This window comes from Eublepharis macularius, chromosome 4 (genome assembly GCF_028583425.1).
Source record: "Eublepharis macularius isolate TG4126 chromosome 4, MPM_Emac_v1.0, whole genome shotgun sequence".
Classification (NCBI taxonomy): domain Eukaryota; kingdom Metazoa; phylum Chordata; class Lepidosauria; order Squamata; family Eublepharidae; genus Eublepharis; species Eublepharis macularius.
The window spans coordinates 173,830,824-173,850,520 of NC_072793.1; the positions used below are offsets into that span (position 1 = coordinate 173,830,824).

Sequence of the window (19,697 nt, forward strand, 5' to 3'; positions counted from 1 at the left end):
TGCAAAGGCTTTCCCACACTCCAGGCATTTAAATATTTTCAACGTGTTATGGGTGGTCAAATACATACTAATATCAGATACTCTTTCCTCACTTCCAGGGCATTCATTCCTATAATCATTCTTGTATAATTTTTGAAGGGGAGAAATTTCTTGAGAACTTTCATCTTGTAAAATATCAGGATTTTCCCTCCCATTAAGAGTTTTTTCCTCCTCCTCCTCCTCCGTCCTCAATACATCACAATATTCAATGTTCTCCTCCTCATCTGAATATAGGCATTCTCTTTCTGTCACTGGATGTTCAGTTTCTGACTCCCACACTGCATCTGTTAAAAGAAAAAGAAAGGGTAGCAAGGAGAGCAGGAATGCAAGGAGGAAAACTAATGAATTTCATATGTCAATGTCAATATATTACCACTTATAGGAATTCATGCAATATATGCAAAAGTCCATATACACAATGAAAGTCCATTTACAGTCTCTAATACAAAATTATATTCTTACTAGAAACAAAGCCTGTTGTGGGGAAAAATACAATGGGCTCTAGAGAGCGGGAACACAGGCATTACCTCCTCTTCCATCACTGATTCTGGCCAGTGAAGGAAGGGGGTGGACGTTGCCACCTGCTCCACACCTGATCTCAGCAACTGAAGGGAGGTGGTCTTTGCTACCTGCTGCACGCCTGATACAGGTCAGGTAATGGGGGGCAGGCTTTGCCACCTGCTCTGCTCCTGATCCCACGAGGGAGAAGGGAAAATGGGCAGTGCCTTCTGCTCTGCACCTGATTATGGCTGGGTGAAGGGGGCAGGCATTGCTGCCTGATCCAAGCCTGATCCTAGCTGGGTGAAGGGAAGTGGGCATTGCCACCTGTTCCCTACTGGGTGGAGGAGCGAGCATTACTTCCTGCTCCTCGCCTAATCCCGACAGGTGAAGGCGGGCAGTGGGCTTTGCTACATGCTGCCCACTCCAAGCCTGATCCTAGCTGGGTGAAGGGGGTGCAAGCATTTCCACCTTCTCTGCTCCTGATTCCAACAGGGTGAAGATGGGGTGGGCACTGCCACCTGCTCAGTGCCTTATTCTAGTAGGCTGAAGGGGGCGGGCATTACCACCGGCTCCACTTCTTATCCCAGCTGAGTGATGGAAAGAAGGGAATTGCCTCCTGCTCTATGCCTGATCCCACCCTGGTGAAGGCGCTGGGTGGGCAATGGCACCTGCTCCACTCCTGATCCCAGCTGGGTGAAGGGGGCGGGCAATGCCATCTGCTCTGCTCCTGATCCCACCTGGATGAAGGGGGGTGGGCATGGCCCCCTGCTCCGCTCCTAATACCTACAACAGAGAGAAATGCGGTAATGCAAGAGTACAAAACAAGAATTTACCCGCATAAACTTACTAATATATTCATGGTTTTATTAACAGTAATGTATAGCCACGTAACAGTATGTAGAAATTGATTGTTGGACCGTATAAATACTTAACACTAACCCTGCTCACAGTTAGAAAACCATTAACACCGGTGCTAATATACCAGGCTCCTTCAACAATTGATAAAGTGCTTAAGTGCTCTAAGTGCTGACCATATGAATATTGCACAAACAATGTAAAGTGCAAATGTAAAGTGTAAAGCACCATATGAAAACTAGTCTTTCCAACAGTTTATAAGGTCCTGAGCACCATGTGTCCAACTTGCAGGGAAGAAACATTGTTAAAGATTTTTTCACTCCAAATGACTGTATCCAATACGCAAGTAGTCCCTTAATATTATTTCTTCCTTAATGAACCCTCTAATGGGTTGTCTAGATCCTGGTAAGGCCTGTTTCAAAACATCTTTTTCAAAGAGTACAGACAATTATTCCTTTAAAGTTTTTTCTCATAAGTACCCAATAGTACATCCACTTCATACAGGGCAAAGTCGGGCATTGCCACCTGCTCCGCTCCTAATACCAGCGGAGTTAAGGTGGGGGGTGGGCACTGCCCCCTGCTCCACTCCTAATACCAGCTGGGTTAAGGCAGGGTTGGGCATTGCCACCTGCTCTGCTCCTGATCCCAGCTGGTTTAAGGGGGCAGGCATTGCCACCTTCTTTGCTCCTAATACCAGCTGAGTTAAGGCAGGGGTGGGAATTGCCACCTTCTTCGCTCCTAATACCAGCTGGGTTAAGGTGGGGGGTGGGCATTGCCACCTGCTCCGTGCCTAATACCAGCTGGGTCAAGGTGGGGGTGGGCAATGCCACCTTCTCCACTCCTATTACTGGCTGTGTTAAGGTGGGAAGTGGGCATTGCCACCTCCTCTGCTCCTAATACCGGCTGGGTTAAGGTGGAGAGTGGGCATAACCACCTGCTCTGCTCCTGATCCGAGCCGGGTGAAGAGGGGAGGGCATTGCCACTTGCTCTGCTCCCAATACTAGCTGTGTGAAGGTGAGAGGCCAGCATTACCACCTGTTCCGCTCCTAATAACAGCTAGGTTAAGCCAGAGAGTGGGCATTACCACCGGCTCTGCTCCTGATCCCAGCTGGCTGAAGGGGTGGGTGCATATTGCCACCTACTCCGCTCCTAATGTCAGCTGGGTTAATGCAGGGGGAAGGCATTGCCACCTTCTCCGCTCCTAATACCAGTTGGTTTAAGGTGGGGGGTGGGCATTGCCACCTTCTCCACTCCTAATTCCAGCTGACTTAAAGTGGGGGATGGGCATTGCCACCTGCTCTGCTACTAATACCAGGTGGGTTAAGGTAGCAGTGGGCATTGCCACCTGTTCCACTTCTAATAGCTGGCTGAAGGGGAGTTGGGCATTGCCACCTGCTTCACTTCCAATATCAACTAGGTTAAGGTGGGGGGTGGGCACTGCCACCTGCTCTGCACCTAATACCAGCCGTGTTAAAGCGCGTGGAGGGCACTGCCACCTGCTTTGCTCCTGTTTCCGGCCTGGGTTTCCCACTGTCATGGCCCAGTCTGAGAGTGAGGTCTCCTCTGGAGGAGAGGAGCCTTGTGTAGCCAGCCAGGACTCCTCAGGAGAAGAGGAGCCCTGTGTAGCCAGCCCTAGCCCTGATTCAGCAGAAGCCAGCAATCAGGAGCAACAGCTGCTGGCTGATCGGAGCTTGTAGCCAGCAGCTGAGACACCAGCACCCTCTAGCTCCAATACCACAGGGGAAGCTCAGCCAGGGACTTCTACAGGTGCAGCGCAGCCATGAGCCTCCACCCCCCCAGGTTCACCCACACCCAAGGAACGCCACAGGCAGCACCAGAGACTGGAACTGCAGGAGAGACGGCGCAGTGCTCGCCTCTTGAGCCAACGCCAGCTGCTGGAGAGTGACGATGAGTAGCGTCAGGATGGAGCCCAAGCAGCTGGCTGAAAACCACTCCTGGCTTTAAGAGCTAGTCTGGAGGAACTGCCGGGCGTCTTTTGCCTACAACCACTCTCGTTTTCTGTGAACCTTGCCCGTGCCTGCTTTTGGACCTGACGCTATCGGTGACTGACCTTGGACTGTGCCTGACCTCGCTCTTGGACTCTGGACTCACTCCTGGCTTTATCTCATGCTCTGACCACCGGTTTGACTTGGCTTTCGCTCTTGGAACTCCCCTTTGACTTTGGCCTTAAGGTTTGGACTTGAACCACCCTGCTTGGGCTAGCCCAGCCCGTGACACCCACCACGACATGTTTTCTGGACCAATATGGTGAGTTGCCTGGGCTTTCCTCTGCAGCAGCGCCCTCTGGGTATAAAGCGAGTTATCTGAAACACGCTTACTCAATTATATAGTAAGATTCATAGAATGCCTCAGAGGACTTTCATTGTGTATATGGACTTTTGCGTATATTGCATGAATTTCTATAACTGATAATATATTGACAATGATATATGATATTGCTTAGTTTCCCTCCTTGAGTTCCTCCTCTCCTTGCTACCCTTGTTCTGTCTTGAAAGAAAAAGAAACATAAGATGAACACAAATACACACGAACACACAAAAGCCTGGGTCTAATAGTAGGGAACCAACTAAACCAACTAACACAGAGAACACAAGAATTCAAAGGCTTGGTGTCTGGACATACTTTCAAAAGTTCACGTTGGGAATCTAGTCATATGACATACTTGATGGTACAGACAGATCCCTAGGTTGTGACAATTAAATGCAAAATACCATTTCACTGCAATAGTGATTGACATAGAGATCCTTCTTGGCCTAAATTCCAAGTCAGAGGAGCTGCCCAAAAATGTAGTCAAAAGCCACCAAGTTTGTACTTAGACCACTGAGTGGTTGCTTATTTGGTCTTTGCTGCTAAAGGCAGTGTGGATTATCTGCCTGAGGTGTTTGACTCACAAAGTTTCCCCTGGCTATAACTGGAATGACATACCCCCCTCTCCTAAGAAGGGCACACAACAATTTGGAAACAAAATCTTCTTACCAGTTCCACAGGAGAAGAGAGACAATAGATACTTGTATGGATGGAAAACTTGTAATCACTCTTTTAAAATAGACTTTGTTATGATGAAATGTAGCAAGGATCCTACTATTTAAAAGAATAAATGTGTTCTAGACAACTCACTTCCTACCCTAGTGCGCCACGAGAAAGCGCTCCTGCAGAGGGAAACCCAGGCAAGGCAGCCTGTCCCTCTATGAGAGCATGCCACAGCAGGAGACCCAGGCTGGGAACAGGAAGAGAGCAAGTGGATATACCTGTCCCCCGACTTCACCCAGCTAGGATCAGGAACAGAGAAGGTGGCAATGCTCACCCCCCCGCCTTAACCCAGCTGGGATCAGGAGTGGAGCAGGTGGCAATGCCCGCCACTCGCCTCCACACACCTGGGATCAGAAGCCGAACAGGAGGCAATGCCTGCCCCCTCGCCATCACCCAGTTGAGATGAGGAGCGGAGCAGGTGGCAATGCCTGCCTCCCGCCTTCACCCAGCTGGGATAAAGAGGTGAGCAGGTGGCAATGCCCACCCCCACCATCACTTTTTTGGGATTAGCAGCAGAGCAGGTGGCAATCAGGAGTGGAGCAGGTACCAATGTCTGCCTCTGCCTTCACTCAGCTGGGACCAGGAGTGGAGCAGGTGGCAATGCCCACACCCCACCTTTTCCTGGCCAGGAGCAGGAGCAGGAGGCAATGCCCGCTCCCCCCTTCATCCAGCCAGGATAAGGAGCGGAGCAGGTGTTAATGCTCAGCCCCCCTTCAACCAACCAGAACCAGGCATGAAGGAGGCAGCAATGCTCTCTCCACCTTCACCCAGTTGGGATCAGGTGCAGAGCAGGCAGAAATGTGCGCCCATCCTTCAACCTGCTGGAATGAGGTGCAGAGAAGGCGGCAATGCCCACCCCCATTCACCCAACTGCAATCAGGAGCAAATCAGGTGACAAAGCCCACCCCCCGCCTTCACTTGGATGGGATGAGGTATAGAGTTGGAGGAAATCCCTGCTCCTCCCTTCACACAGCAAGGATCAGGCATGCACCAGGCGGCAATGCTCCCCCCCTTCACTCGGCTGTAATCAGGCATGGAGCAGGAAGCAATGCCTGCTCCCCTTTACTCAGCATGGATCAGGTGCAGGGCATGTGGCGATGTTTGCCACCAATTCATGTGGCCAGGAGCAGGCATGGAGCAGGTGGCAATGCCCACTCCCCTCCTTCACTGGCCGGGATCATGGGGAAAAACAGGTGGCAATGCAGCCCCCTGCTCCTGCCTTCACCCAGCTGGGATTAGAAGCAGAACATGTTGGAATACTCGCTCCGTGCCTTCACCCAGCTAGGACCAGGAGCAGAACAGGTGGCAATGCCCAGCCCTGCCATCACCCAGTTGGGATCAGGAGTGCAGCAGCTGACAATGCCTGCCCTCCTTCACCTGGCTGGGATCAGAAGCGGAGGAGGAGGCAATGGTGGCTCCCTGCCTTCACACGACTGGGATCAAGTGTAGATCTGGCAGCCATACCCACCCGGCTGGAAACAGGTGCAGAGCTGGAGACAATGCCCCCTTCCCCTTCACTCATGTGGGATCAGGAGTGCACCAAGAGGCAATATCCACCCTCCGCCTTCATCCATCTGGGATTAGGCACAGAGAAATTGGCAATGCCCACTACTCACTTTCAACCATTTGTGATCATGAGTGGAGCAGGTGGCAACGTCTGGCTCCCTTCACCCGGCGGGAATCAGGCATGGAGCAGGAGGCAATGCCCACTCCTCCTTCACATGGCCAGGATCAGCAGCAGAGCAGGAGGCAATGCTGCACCCCGCTTTTACTCAGCTAGGATCAGGCATGAAGCAAGAGGCAAAGCTCATCCCATACACCCGGCCAGAATCCAGTGTAGAACAGGCCGCAATGCCCGCCCCTGTTCATCCAAACATTGTCAGGTGTGGAGTACATTGCAATGCCTGTCCCCCTTTACTCAGCCTGGATCAGGAGTGGAGCAGGTAACAATTCCCCACCCCTTTACCTGGCCATGATCAGGAGTGGAGCAGTTGGCAATGTCCATCCCCCATTCACTTGGCTGGGATCAGGCACAGAGCAGGTTGTAATGCCCACCCCCTTTCAGCTGGCTTGGATCAGGCAAAGAGTAGGTTGCAATGCCCACCCCCCATTCACCCAGCTTGGATCAGGAGTAGCCAATAAAGACAAACGTCCCTGTATGAAAAAGTAAACAAATTCAACCACTATTCACAATCATTGTGGGCCATGAATAATATTTTGGATTAGGAGTAGAGAAGGTGGCAATGCCCACTGTCCACCTTCACCAGGCAATATGATAAGCAGAGCATGAGGCAATGCCCACCCCCCTTAACCCAGCTGGATTCAGATGTGGAGCTGGTGGCAATGCCCACTCCACTTTCACACAACTAGGATCAGGAGTAGAGCAGGTGGCAAGGTCTGCCGCCTATCTTCACCCAACTGGGATCAGGAGCGGAGCAGGTGGCAATATCCACCCTCCGCCTTCATCCAGCTGGGATCAGGCTTGGAGAAGTTGGCAATGCCCACTCCCCCTTCACACGGCCATGATCAGCAGTAGAGCACGAGGCAATGATGCACTCTGCTTTCACTCAGCTAGGATCAAGCGTGGAGCAAGAAGCAAATCCCACCCCATTCACCCGTCCAGAATCCAGTGTGGAACAGGCCACAATGCCTGCCCCCGTTCATCCAGACATTGTCAAGCGTGGAACACATTGCAATGCCCGCCTGCCCCTTTACCCAGCCTGGATCAGGAGCGGAGCAGGTGGCAATTCCCACCCCCAGTTCGCTTGGCCAGGATCAGGCACAGAGCAGGTTGCAATGCCTACCCCCTTTTCATCTGGCTGGGATCAAGCACAGAGTAGGTTAAAATGCCCACCCCCCATAAACCCAGCCTGGGTCAGGAGCAGAGTAGGTGGCAATGCCCGCCCTCCACCTTCACCAGCCAAGATTATGAACAGAAGGCAATGCCCACCCGCCTTCACCCGTCCAGGATCATGTGCTGAGCAGGAGTTAGTGCCCTCCCCCCCTTCACCCGTCCGGGATCAGGTGCGTAGCAGTTGGCACTACCCACCCAACACCTTCACCCTACTGGGATCAATCATGGAGGAAGAGGCAGTGCCCGTCTGCCCACCCTCCCCTTTCTAGAGCCTGTTGTATTATTTCCCACAACAGGCTTTGTTGCTAGATAACTAATAATTTTCATGCATTTCAAGACCACCTTTCAAGTACAGATAACCTTCTGTGGTGTTTGAAGTTGTAACTACTGCCCTGAGCTCAGTAGGTGGCCTTAGGTAATCAACTCATCTCAGCTCCAGCTCCCCAGCTGAATTGTGGGGACAATAATGACACTAACTTGTTCATTGCTCTGGATGAAGCACTAACCTTTCTAGAATACTAGTATATAAGCACAGTTGTTGTTGTTGTTATGATGATGATGATGATGGTGATGATGATGCCTCCTAATCTTAATTTTCATGATTTGTCACCAACAGGAATTTTAATGGGTTGTAAAAAGTGTGTACTGACTGAAGAGCATTCTTCAAGAGTTCTAAGATGGGAAATAAAGTTTCCACACACTGAGGACTATATAGTTTCGGCCCTTTGTGGATTCTTTGATGGGAAGCAAGTTTTCCATTCTCCCTGAAGCGCCTTCCACACTCTGTGCATATATATGGTTTCGCCCCATTATGCATTCTTTCATGTTGTATAAGGTCAGAACAGAGAAGGAAACGAACCCAGGAAGCTGCCTGGAGTCTAAGCATCAGCCTCTCAAGGTCAATCTTATCTCCTCTGACTGGCTATGGCTCTGCGAGAAGAGGTCTTTCACATCACCTCCTACCGGATCCTATCACCTGGAAATGCCAGGGATGGAACCAGCAGATGCTCCACGCCTGGTCCAGCACCATCTCACATGGCAGATCTCTCTCACAGCTGCCAAATTCCACCAAAGGCAAGCCAGGAGGCAGCCTGCAACAGACAAATCTGAAGTGCCCCACTGTAGATGCAGTCAAGGGGTACTAGAGTGGAACAGATGAAGAGGGGGCAAGAGCTGAAAGCTGGCTAAGTAAGGCATTGTTCTCGTTAAGAGTTTTAAATGCATTGCCCTTTGAGCGCCACTTGGAATATCAGAAACTCAGTTCAATTAAGAGGAAAGGGCAAAGGAGGCAGATCTGTTACTCATGAGCTTCCTGTGGTGCACTGAGAGAGACCAACAAGAGCATCAATTCCTCTTTTCCCTCTTGGTCAGCAAAAGGCAAAGAGGGAGCCATACCGAGATGGGCCACATTCCTGCAGTTTTCCACCGTGACCTCCCAGTGCAGAGCTCTTTGGCCCGGATCCAGCAGAGCCCACTCCTCCGGGGTGAGACGGACACCTCCTCTAGTGTCACCTGACCCTGAAAGAGAGAAATGTTTTCTCCTCACAGATCAAGCCACAGTCCAAAAAGGGAGTGAAACAGAGGTACGAGGGAGTCCTTCTGAACACAAGAAGCTGCCTTATTGTTACCCAAATAGGCGGTCTCCTAATTAGCTGGGGTAACGCTTAAAGGAGACAGAGCGAGAGGGGCTACCTGGGATTTGCCATCACTATTTAGGGGATTTTCCCCTTTAGAAATCTCTCGAAATAAATCAGCCAAAAGTTCAGCCGGAAAGGTTTTATTAAAAGAGAAATAAAAGGGCAATCTTAGAAACAGACACAGAACACATGCAAGGCTAACTCAGAGGAGAGGGGAGAAAGCAGTTTCATGGATGGCTATAATTACGAGTCTCAAAGATGGGGGTTTCTGGAGGCAGCAGCAAAACAACCAGCATTCCACAGAGAGAAGGCCCAAACAGATTTGGGGATGTATGTATGGGTCCCAGAAGAAACACACACACACTGGCCGCTAGGGGTTCTAGATACAGGGCAAAATGCTCCATGGGGCAAGTTGACTTATTTGACCCACAAACAATAATTAGATGGGCTTTCCAGAGGGGCTGGATGGGTCTACCTGAGGAGGACTAAATGGTGCTTGATAACCTTGTAAGTACCTGAAGGGAAAAGCTACCAGGTTTGGTGAATATCCTGATTAGGGGAAATGGGTGAGGGGAAGAGAGGCCAGGCATTGACGCGATTAGTCAAAAGTTTCTTGAGAGACCTCATTGTCCTAAATTAAGAGTATTGCTAGACCATGGAGTGGGCTGTCAGTCAGCCACTCTCCTTCTAAAATCTGGCATCCATTTTAGTGTTTATGATTTCCTATCTACAAACAGCCCTTCAGTGAGAGGAGGGGCCTGACTGCTAACATTATGCTGAGTCAGACCGCTGGGCCGTCAAGGACAGTATTGTCCACTCAGACTGGCAGTGGCTCTCCAGTGGGTCAAGGGGAGGATCTAACCCTTCAGTCATGCCATTCCTAATGAGCCATTTTGACAGAACGGGAAAAAACAGAGTCCTCCTCGAGCGAGGGGGCTGGCACAAGATACAGGCCCCTGGGATGCCCCAAAGATTCCTCCCCTACCTGATCCGGTGGCTCGGAGGCAGCTTCCAGTCCACCACAAAGGCTCGAAGGTCCAGAACGACCTACCAGTGTCCTTCCACTGCCTGTGAGAAAAGCAAAGAATTACATTACAAACACCTGAGACCTGTGTTGTTACCCTAATTATGGGTCTCCTTGCGAATTAGGAGAATTAGCATGCACGGAGATGATCTAGCAAGAGGGTGTAACTGGGATTTCCACCTATGTATACGAGGATCATTTCCTCAGAGGACTCTCTAAGGAACATGTAGGTTTAAACAGAAATGTTTTTTTTAACGAGTCAGAAAAAGCAATAACACACAAAATGCATACAAGGTTGACTAGTAAATCAGTGAGGAAAAGTGAGAGAGGTTTGGGGAAAGACCTATATCGACCAGTCTAGGAGGAGCAGAGAATATCCACAGAGAATGGCAGTTAGAGCTACGAGTGCTTTTCAGCCACAAGAAGTAGGATCAGCCATGGTCTGAGGGTGTGTCAATGGGTCCCAGAACACACACACACACACAATGGCAGAGGGCAGTCCAGTTATACTGTGGAATGTAACTTAGTGCAGGATTGCATCTTCTGCCCCCAAAAATAGCTTAATGGCTGTCTCTAGAGGTGAGACAGTAATACTGGGAAAGCTTGACTGAATATACCTGGATGGAACTAATGGAGTGACTGTAGGATGGGAGTGATGTTCATGCTACTGCTCACTCCTGCTAACAGTCGAGCTGCAGCATTTTACACCAATTGGAGCCACCTAGTTAACTTAGATGGGAGACCAGTGTATAGTGCATTACATCATCACATTTTGATGTTTGAACTGAGGGAAAATAATCTTTGTGACTGGATCTGTTTCTTATTTTTAGCCTAAGCAGCAACTGCGACAATTAATCTTCATGACTGGGCACATATAGTTCAATTTCTGGTTAAGCAAAACTCCTGTTTCATCTGGAATATATGATCATAACTTCTTTTTTACCTCACAGACAGCCCCAAAGGCCAAAGCCTTTGGTGGCAACCAAAAACCATTTTGAAACACAAAGCCAGAAGGAGGAACGTAGCATGACACAAGCCACTACACAGCTGTATAGTAAGGGGACATGTCACATAATAGGAGTGGCAATATACAGGTCACAAAAGGGCAGCAAAACAGGACAAGTCTCTGTTTTTTTCCTTTGTGGGTCAGCCTATGAGCCGAGGAACTTCTGGGGATTCAGAGCATTCCATGTTCTTCTCTTTGGCGGATGGTTTTAGCCTAAGTGGCAACTGTGTGGAAAATCAGTCTTTGTAAATGGGTCCCTGTGCAAACATTTAAAGATCTGTATACCAGTTTGGCATAGTGGTTAAGAGCACAGGACTCTAATCTGGAGAGCCGGATTTGATTCCCTGCTCCTCCACTTGAATCCAGCTGGCTGACCTTGGGCTAGTCACGGCTCTCTGCAGCTCTCTCAGCTCCACCCACCTCACAGGGTGTTTTGTTGTGGGGATAATAACAACATACTTTGTAAATCGCTCTGAGTGGGCATTAAATTGTCCTGAAGGGCAGTATATAAATCAAATGTCGGGAGGCTGAGGCCGGCGGATCGCCTGAGGCCAGGAGTTCGGGTCTGCAGCGGCTGTTGGCAATGCCGGGTTCGCACTACTGCCTCGATGGGACCCACTCGGTTTGGGATAGTGTCTGTCCATGAGGTTGCTCAGAACTACCAAATCAAATGCTGCTGCTGCTGCTGCTGCTGCTGCTGCTATTATTATTATTATTATTATTATTATTATTATTATTATTATTAAAGGAAGGAATGTGGCATGGTATAGCCAGATCTCATCAGATCTTGGAGCCTAAGCAGGTTCATTACTTCGATGGGAGACCACCAAAGAAGACTCTGCAGAGGAAGGCAATGGCAAACCACCTCTGCTTCTCACTTGCCTTGAAAGCCCCAGCAGGGGTTGCCATAACTCAGTTATGACTTGATGGGCTTTTACACCCACAAATATTTTGAAACTACTAAGCTTATGAACCATTCTGAAACCAATACACTCACAAATTATTCTGAAACCACTATATATTTGTATTTAACAATAAACACAATTTTGACTTCCAGTATGGAGTAGTGCCGGTACAGCAACTGAGTTATGGCTGAGCACTGGAAAGAAGGACTTGCAGTACCACTCCAGAGGAAGAAAGACGAAGAAACAAGAATGAAACTCAGATTACGATCCAACAATACAGGCTTAATACAATGTCCTATGTTTATTTTTTCTTTCTAACTTGTTATATTGTTGATGTGCTCTAGAGGGGTTAGGGAGAGGGTGACAGATGGGTCTTTAGAGTCTCCTGTCCTCACTATTATCTTTTGAGAGAGAGAAAGGAGAAGAAAACATAATGAAATTCAGATTATGATCCAGGGGCTTGTTGAGATAAGATGGTATATGAAATATATTTTGATTTGTTTTCCTTTGCTTTAAATTTTTAGGTTTTGAATAGGATTAAAACTGTATAGATATAAAAAGTCAAAGAATAGCGAAAGAAAATTGGTCTCATATGCCTCTCTATGCTTAATGAAGCTTAACACAGACTGAATGCAAGTTTAGATGTTCTATAACATGTTAGATACCGTATATTTATTGTTAAAGGACTAGAGAAAATGTGCCAATTGGGTCTTTGGAGTCTTCTGCTATTATTCCTATCTTTTAGTTACTTTCCCTTTCAGATCACCTGTTTTCTTTTTAAACAAAAGATGAGATAACTTATAAGTAAAACAGGAGAAACACCGGAGAGATAGAAGGAGCTCTATAAATTTTTTATTTTCTAGAGCATAAACTAGTGTCTAAGCCAAATCCTTTTATATACTTATTTTGTTTTCCCAGCCTCACTACAATGAAAATGCAAGTGCATAATTTTACATGGCTTGGATTAGACAGGTGAAAGATTGAGGGAAGACTGGTCTAAAAATGTTTTTTTATATATATAATGATATATAGCAATGGTCACTTATTTTTCTGCTCTTTTCCTCTGTCCTTTTTCTCTGTTCTGTCCCTGGAATGACTAAGGGATTAACACTCTTGGTTTAAAATCTAAAGGATTGAAAATGTGATTTAAGATGATGTATACATAATATATATTTGTCTGAGGGGCGGCACCAGCGACCCTCTGACTGGCCGGACCCCCCTCCCAACCCAGGACCCCGGCCCAATGGCACTTACCCCACCTGGCAGCCAGACATGGGAAGAGGGGGAGCTGCCGCTGCACCTGGTGGCCCGGCCGCATGCCCGCCAACATGGCCGAAGCTTGCTGCTGTGACTGCTGCTGCCCCATGGCGGGCCAATGGAGCAGAGACGAGCAGTGGTGCAGCAGGGCGGCAGCCACACAAGTGGACCGGCCCCTGGCCCCACCACTGCTGTGGCCCCCGGCCGGAGAGGAGCCTGGAAGGAGCCACAGGAGGCGCCGCGCCACAGTGGGATGCCGACGCAGGTGCCCAGGGGCAGGACGGGCATCGCCCGCCAGAGAGCCCGCTAGGGAGGCGGGGGTGGGGCAGCCCGGCCCCCTCATTGGCCAGAGGCCGCCCAGCCCAGCCTCGCCCACCTGCCCGTCAGGCAGGGGGACAGCGGCAGGGCGAGGAAGGGGGAAGTACCCAGGTGAGATAACCAACCACCTGGGGGCAAGTGGCACAAACGGCTGGGGCCACACCTGGCCCAGGTGGTGGGGGTAGCCTTTGGGACGGGGTCGTGGGAGAAGGGGTGGAGCTGACCCTAAGGGAGGGAGTTATTTAAGGAGGGTTCCAAACCAAGGCTGGGGAGGAGAAGGTCAGTCTGTCCTCGATGCTGAAGGGGCAGCTGGCTGGTGGAGCCCAGTGCAGGAGAGCCAAGCCAGCTCAGTCACCGGCACACCCATTCTGAGGCCTAAAGGGGGAGCCCTCACAGGCCCGGGACCACACCCTGGCCCAGACCGACCAGGCGGCCCCATCTAGGCCACCCAGGACGGATCCGCCTCAGATGTCTCCCTAGGACCCGTACCCGCTGTTGCCTCTAGGGGGCACCCGGGGACGCAACAATATTAAAAAAAAAATTGTAAGAAATGAGATAAGAAATGGAATAAGTGGATAAAAAAGCAAAGAAATTAAATAATGCTTGGAGAGATTGAAAGGGAAGGTTAGATTGAAGGTTATATAAATTTTGAAATATGGATTACACAATGAAGGTCTTGCACACAACTCCGTTACTGAAATGTTTTTTATAATTCCCTTTCCCATTTTAAAAACCTAATAAAAAATAATTTATAAAACAAGAAACAGTAAACAATTTTTGTTTAAGTAAAACCTCTATTTCATCTGGTAAAAAGAATACCCATTACCTCACAACCACCCCACAAACTGACCGTTCTATCATACTACTAGCAATAGCTCAGAAGTCCATTACTATAAGTCATACTGAGAGGGAACGAAGGCAAAAACCTTTGGTGGAAGTGAAAATCTAAGAGAACGCCAAGGAAATCAGAGAGGCAGCAATATACAAGGTCACATGAAAGGGAGGGGGTGACAGAGTTGGGGGATGTATGCACAGGACATGGCTGGGAAATAAGTCTCTTGGGCAGCTTCACCACAGACCCATGCAGCCCTTTTCTGCACCTTTGATACATCTCAGGCCCACCCAAAAACCTATTGGACTCCATTCAAATGTATGTTTCCTAGGAGGGGACCCTTCTTTTTAACTCGTTGCTGCTAGGAAAAGATTCTGGGCTTCCTCAAGGCTCCGTCCTGTCCCCATCCGATTGAATTTCTATGTAGAGCCCTTAAAAGCTTTTTCGTTATCCCAAGTCTTTCCACTTTCCACCCAGGCTGAAGCGCTAAAGATAGAACTGAAACTGGAATGAAACATTTTTTTCCATGGAGAATTCCCAGGAAAATACAAAAGCAGCCCAGAAATGGACAGCTTAAAGAAGGAGTCCTAGAGGAGGCCTTACCCAGCAAGTTGGCACTTCCATCATTGTCCCATTTGGTTCCCCAGGAGAATGGCCTGTGCCTTGGATCGGATGGTGCCTTCTCTGCTCCAGGAAAAGCATCAGCCCCTCTAGATGGGTCCTGGCACTCCAGACAAAGAAAGAGGAGAGGGATTAGAACAGGAGGAGGGCAGAGAAACACCTGGGTAGGGAATATTCATAGGCTGATTCCTTGAAAAGGTTGTGCACATAGACGGGGAGGAGTTTCGGGATTGTCTTTTCACAATATTCTGCTCGTTGGAGTTCTCAGGATCAAAGACCCTCACCTGTCCTCCTTGCTTCGCATCCTCTGCCTGGCTCAGGAGGTAGCCTTCGGCCAGGGCCACCGCCTGGGAACTGGTCTCTGGCCCACATTCCCTGACCCAGCTCTCCATCTCTGGGGGCAGGATGGCCAGGAACTGCTCCAGGAGCACCAGGTCCAGCATCTCCTTCTTGCTGTGCCTTTCTGGTTTCAGCCACAGCTGGCAAAGATGGTGGAGTCGGTTGCATGTCTCTCGGGGCCCCTCAGCCTCCTGGTAGCAGAACTGCCTGAAGTGCAGGCAACGGACATCTGAGCTGGTAATGTCATCAGCCAGGATCTTTCCCACAGGTTTTTCCCAGAATTCCCCTCTGCTCCCAGGCTGGATGGCCTCAGGGCCGTTTTCTGCTTCTGGCCCAGGCAAGCTTTGATTTCCCATCTTGACCCAGAGCTTCTTGCTCACCTGCCAAGTCCTTTCTGAGGGCTCCTAAGTCCTGCAAAGGCAAGAAAATGCTTTGTTAGCAAAGGCAAGAGAACAACAAAGTATCACACTCTCTCCACTGTGACTTTGTCTAGCCTCCTTTTCAAGACATCTGAAGTAACGGCCATAACACGTCTTGAGACCCTGGGGTGGCTCCAACCATCTTCCCACTAGCCTTAGTCTGGCCTGAGGAGATTTCCTCCAACGCAAGAGCCACAAGTCCTGAGACCGGCAGAAGGCTTCACATTTGGGCCCAAGGAAATGGTGGGGGGGATGAATTGATTTCAATAACCAATAAAGAACAAAATACTTTCCTCAGTGGAATGGTAACATAGGAGAAGGACCCTCCTCACTGAAAGACGGCAGAGGTACCGGCATTTAATTCTTAATAACTGTGCACGGCAAAAGTTCATAATTTCAACACAGCTTATAAAGGACATCGGCAATTTCCCAGTTGATCTGGGGGTGTTGAAAACTGGGACTCTCGCACTGAACATCTTCGGTGGGAGTGGGACTGGCATCACCTGCCATAATGAGCTAGAGATGAATGGGAACAGGGGAACAGCTCCAGATGCTGATGTTCGAAGGAAGGAACAGAGGCCAAGATACTGGGTGTTATTTCTGAAATGAGGAAGGAGGAGAGAAAGGGAGAGGGAGAGAAAAAGCTCTGCTTTCAGGCTCAACTTTTACCTTTACAAGTCTTTACTGTGTAGCTTGTTTAAGGACCATCTCTTCCCTCATGAGATGAGCCCTTCCTCAGAGGCCTTGCCCAGACAGGTCCAGATTCTGAAAGAAAAAGCAGGACTTCTGTTGCTGTGGCCTCCTGGCTCCCATATCTCCGCCCTCCCCATCAATTTGCCTGGTGAGAGGCCTTTTATGTTTTGGAGAATCACATGGAAATAGGATTATAGCTAAGATTTATTTTAACTGGTCAGCCTTTAGGATGGTGATATCTCATCTTCATGTACCACCCAAGTAGGTAAAGAAGTAAAGGTAGTCTCCTGTGCAAGCACCGAGTCATTACTGACTCATGGGGGGGCATCGCATCACAATGTTTTTTTGGCAGACTTTTGTTACGGGGTGGTTGCCATTGTGTCAGCAGGATGGAAGGCTGTCAACCTTGAACTGGCTATCTGAATGTAGCTTCTGCCAGGATTGAACTCGGGCTACAGTATTGCAGCTTACCACTCTGTGCTACAGGGCTCTTCCGCCATCCATCTTTATGGCATCTTTGTAACCCTAGAACATTGCTGTGGCTGCCTCAATCCTTTTTATTATGGGGTATTGGTTTCTCTGTTAGTATTTGTGCTGCTAGTCACGATTTTGTATTTTTTTTTGTAAGACAGGATTTATTTTAATGCCATATAGGACACAAGTCCTGTTAAGATTGCATGACTGTTGCTGCCCCATGAGACACAGTTCTTGACTCCAAAAGTATGCCAAATACTTGTGTATTACAGGCAAAACTATAAAGTGTACATTGCATGCTATAAAGCAATAACAGGATTATAGGTGTGACTAGGATTAAATGTATTTCAGTTTACCCACAGACGTCTGCCCACCCCTCCCAAAAGTCAGGGGGTGAATAAGCAACTCGTCATCCGATTGGTTCCAACTTTTAGTAACTCCGACCTCTCTCCTGGCAGCATGAATGTTTGAAAAAAAAGGAGCAGGGGAGGTTCGGGGCCGCGGGGGGCCGTTTTCCCCGCCTGGAGACCCTCCTGGCGGCCCTTCCGTGCTCTTTGCTCGGGGCTTGGCCGTCCGGCGCCACTGGAGACCCTCTGCAGACACGGCCAGCCGGCTGAGCGCGCCTCGGTTACAGCATTACGCGACGCCGCTGCCGGCGCTGGGGAGCCCCGCTGCTCACTCCCCTCCCCGGGGAGGACTGTGCAGATATCCCCACCCTCGGACTCCTGCTCACGAGGCAGCCACCGGACCCTCCCAGAGCCCACCAGGCTCCGTCCCTTAAAAGGCTGCCCCCCCCTCCCGCCTCCCCTTGGCCCGCCCGTCCCCTCCGGGCTCTGCGCTCCCTCCTTCCACCCACCCTGCAAATCTCCCTCCCCTTCAGGAGCGCCAGGGAGGCTCTGGCTCCCCCTCCCGGATTAGGGTCGCCGCTGACCTGCGTCCCCTCCCCGGCATCTCCCTTCGACCCACCCCGATTGCCCAGGCTGGCAGCCCCCGGGAGGAACGAGGCCACCCTACGGAAAGCGTGGGAAAAACAAAGGCCACTTTCCCACCGGGAAGGCGGGGTGCAGGCAGGAAGCGACCTCACCATCCCCATTTCCTAGCTGCTGCTCTAGGATTTCGGGCTCGCTTCCCTTAACCACTCCCGTGCTGGTGAGCAGAAAGCAGGGGTTTGCAGCCGTGCAAATCAACAATCCCAAACACAACCCACATGATCCCATCTTCAGACACTGACTCGCTCTTGAAAACGTACACCCCAAGAATGTTGTCTCTAAAGGTGCCCCTGGACGCCAGTCCTGCTGTTCTACCCTGTAGGCCAACATGGTTTCGCCACCTAAAACTAAGCATAAATCCAAATAAAGACATAAAACATTGCTGGAACAAAGCAGAAGAAATTTGACATGACGTATTTAATGACACAAATACTACCCAGAAGTGGCATATTTATATCAACAGACTGCACAGAGCAGTATAGTCTACAGTCCCTGTTCCTTTAACATAAGATTCTAGCTAGTCTGGGATGGCCTTTTTTTTTTTTTTTTGCAATTGCATTTACTTGAATCTCTAGCAGCAATATTGTACTTTTCCATTTTTGCACATATAAAAGCCTAATCGCCGTTGTCATTTATAGAAATAGGATACCATGTTTATTTTTGAACTGTTTGTCCATTAGTCCCAACAAAAAGGCTTATGGTTTAAATTCTATATTGATCTTCAAAATTTTCTGTATTATCATATGAATTTGTGACCCACTTTTTTTTGCTTTGGGACAAGTCCACCAAAGATGAGAACATGTTCCTTCATGCCAGGGATTTCCCTTGAGGTTGCTCTCCCCTCTCCTTTGATTATTTTTTATTCCTTTGTTTACAGTTTGCATTCTTTGTCGCAGAGACTCCAAGGCTTTTGATTTGGGTTTGGCTGGGAATTTCCTCAGACCAGATTTTCAACTGCTTGAGCCAATCACAAGCCCTGCATCTAGCAAGTCACCAGTTGCCAGGCAGGGAAGCTGCTGCTTCTGAAATAAGTGCCTGTCTTGGGCTCGGCTCTGAACATCCCATCCATCTCACAGGCTAGGGGAGATAATTCCCCTTGAAGAGCGAGAGGGTTGGGCAAAATAGCCTCAAAAGGACAAGCCCCCTTCTTCCTCCCTGCACAGTTTTCTGGCCTGTGTTTTGCAAATGCTCCGCTTTTAGCAGAACCAAGCAAGACTCTTGACAGAATGAACATGGCAAAAGTTTTCACAGGGTGGGCCTCAGTTCTTCACATTGCACCTGATTCATAAGAGAACCTTCCTCCCTGTAAAAGGAACATGAGCCCCCACCACAGCCTGGGGACTTGTAGTCAAACATCTCTCCCTGCTACTGGCAGGAGCGGACAAGTAAGTGCAAAGGTGCTCCTGCACTGGAGGTGGGCTCCACGTTCTCTGATGGGCACAGTGAAGAGCTTCAGACTCATCTCCTGTAGGTTTCCTTCTGACAGGCTTCCACCAGCAGGGCAGACTCTGGAGCATGTGTAGAAGGTAACCCCAATAAATAAAATGGCGAGGCGGATCCTAGAGTGGGCTAGTGCTTGGCTTAGAGTGCAAAACGGCTGGGCTCTAAAATTGCTTCACTGTCTGTTCAAAAGAAAAAGCTGGTGATAGACACACAGAATCACCACTCTTATTACTTTCTCATTCTCTGGTGTCTCCCCACCACCACACAGATGGCATTCTCATCTACAGTCTGTACCTCGACATCACCCCCCTGGAGCTTTGTGCTCTGCAGGCATTGGTGTGGTGCACTCCAGGTGGTGACTATATGCTGCCTGCTTGTAGGGCATTCCATGGGAGGGGTGTCTTGTTATTCTACAAAGAGAGCTAAAAGATCTGAGTTCA

At 49.4% G+C, this 19,697-nt stretch overlaps 2 protein-coding genes across 2 annotated transcripts in view; both read right to left on the minus strand.

Annotated features, from left to right (window-relative positions):
• The window catches only part of LOC129327110 (zinc finger protein 420-like), a 35,882-nt gene that overhangs the window by 1,547 nt on the left and 14,638 nt on the right, over positions 1-19,697 (minus strand). The gene's annotated exons all lie outside the window — the stretch shown is intronic.
• LOC129327101 (zinc finger and SCAN domain-containing protein 30-like) lies at positions 204-17,873 on the minus strand. The gene is made up of 7 exons (XM_054975538.1): positions 17,792-17,873; positions 16,328-16,423; positions 15,185-15,650; positions 14,883-15,006; positions 9,923-10,005; positions 8,696-8,818; positions 204-323 (listed from the first exon to the last, which is right to left on the minus strand). The coding sequence occupies exons 3-7, from the start codon at positions 15,593-15,595 to the stop codon at positions 288-290; spliced, it is 777 nt and encodes a 258-aa protein (XP_054831513.1). The 5' UTR covers positions 15,596-15,650; positions 16,328-16,423; positions 17,792-17,873; the 3' UTR covers positions 204-287.

Excerpts from the sequence above, each read along its gene's own strand:
- LOC129327101 (XM_054975538.1), bottom strand. The coding sequence starts at position 15,595 with ATGGGAAATCAAAGCTTGCCTGGGCCAGAAGCAGAAAACGGCCCTGAG. Across the intron at positions 10,006-14,882 it reads TGGAAGTGCCAACTTGCTGG|GCAGTGGAAGGACACTGGTA; the intron begins GTAAGGCCTCCT and ends CTTTTCTCACAG. Across the intron at positions 324-8,695 it reads CAGGAATGTGGCCCATCTCG|ATGCAGTGTGGGAGTCAGAA; the intron begins GTATGGCTCCCT and ends TTCTTTTAACAG.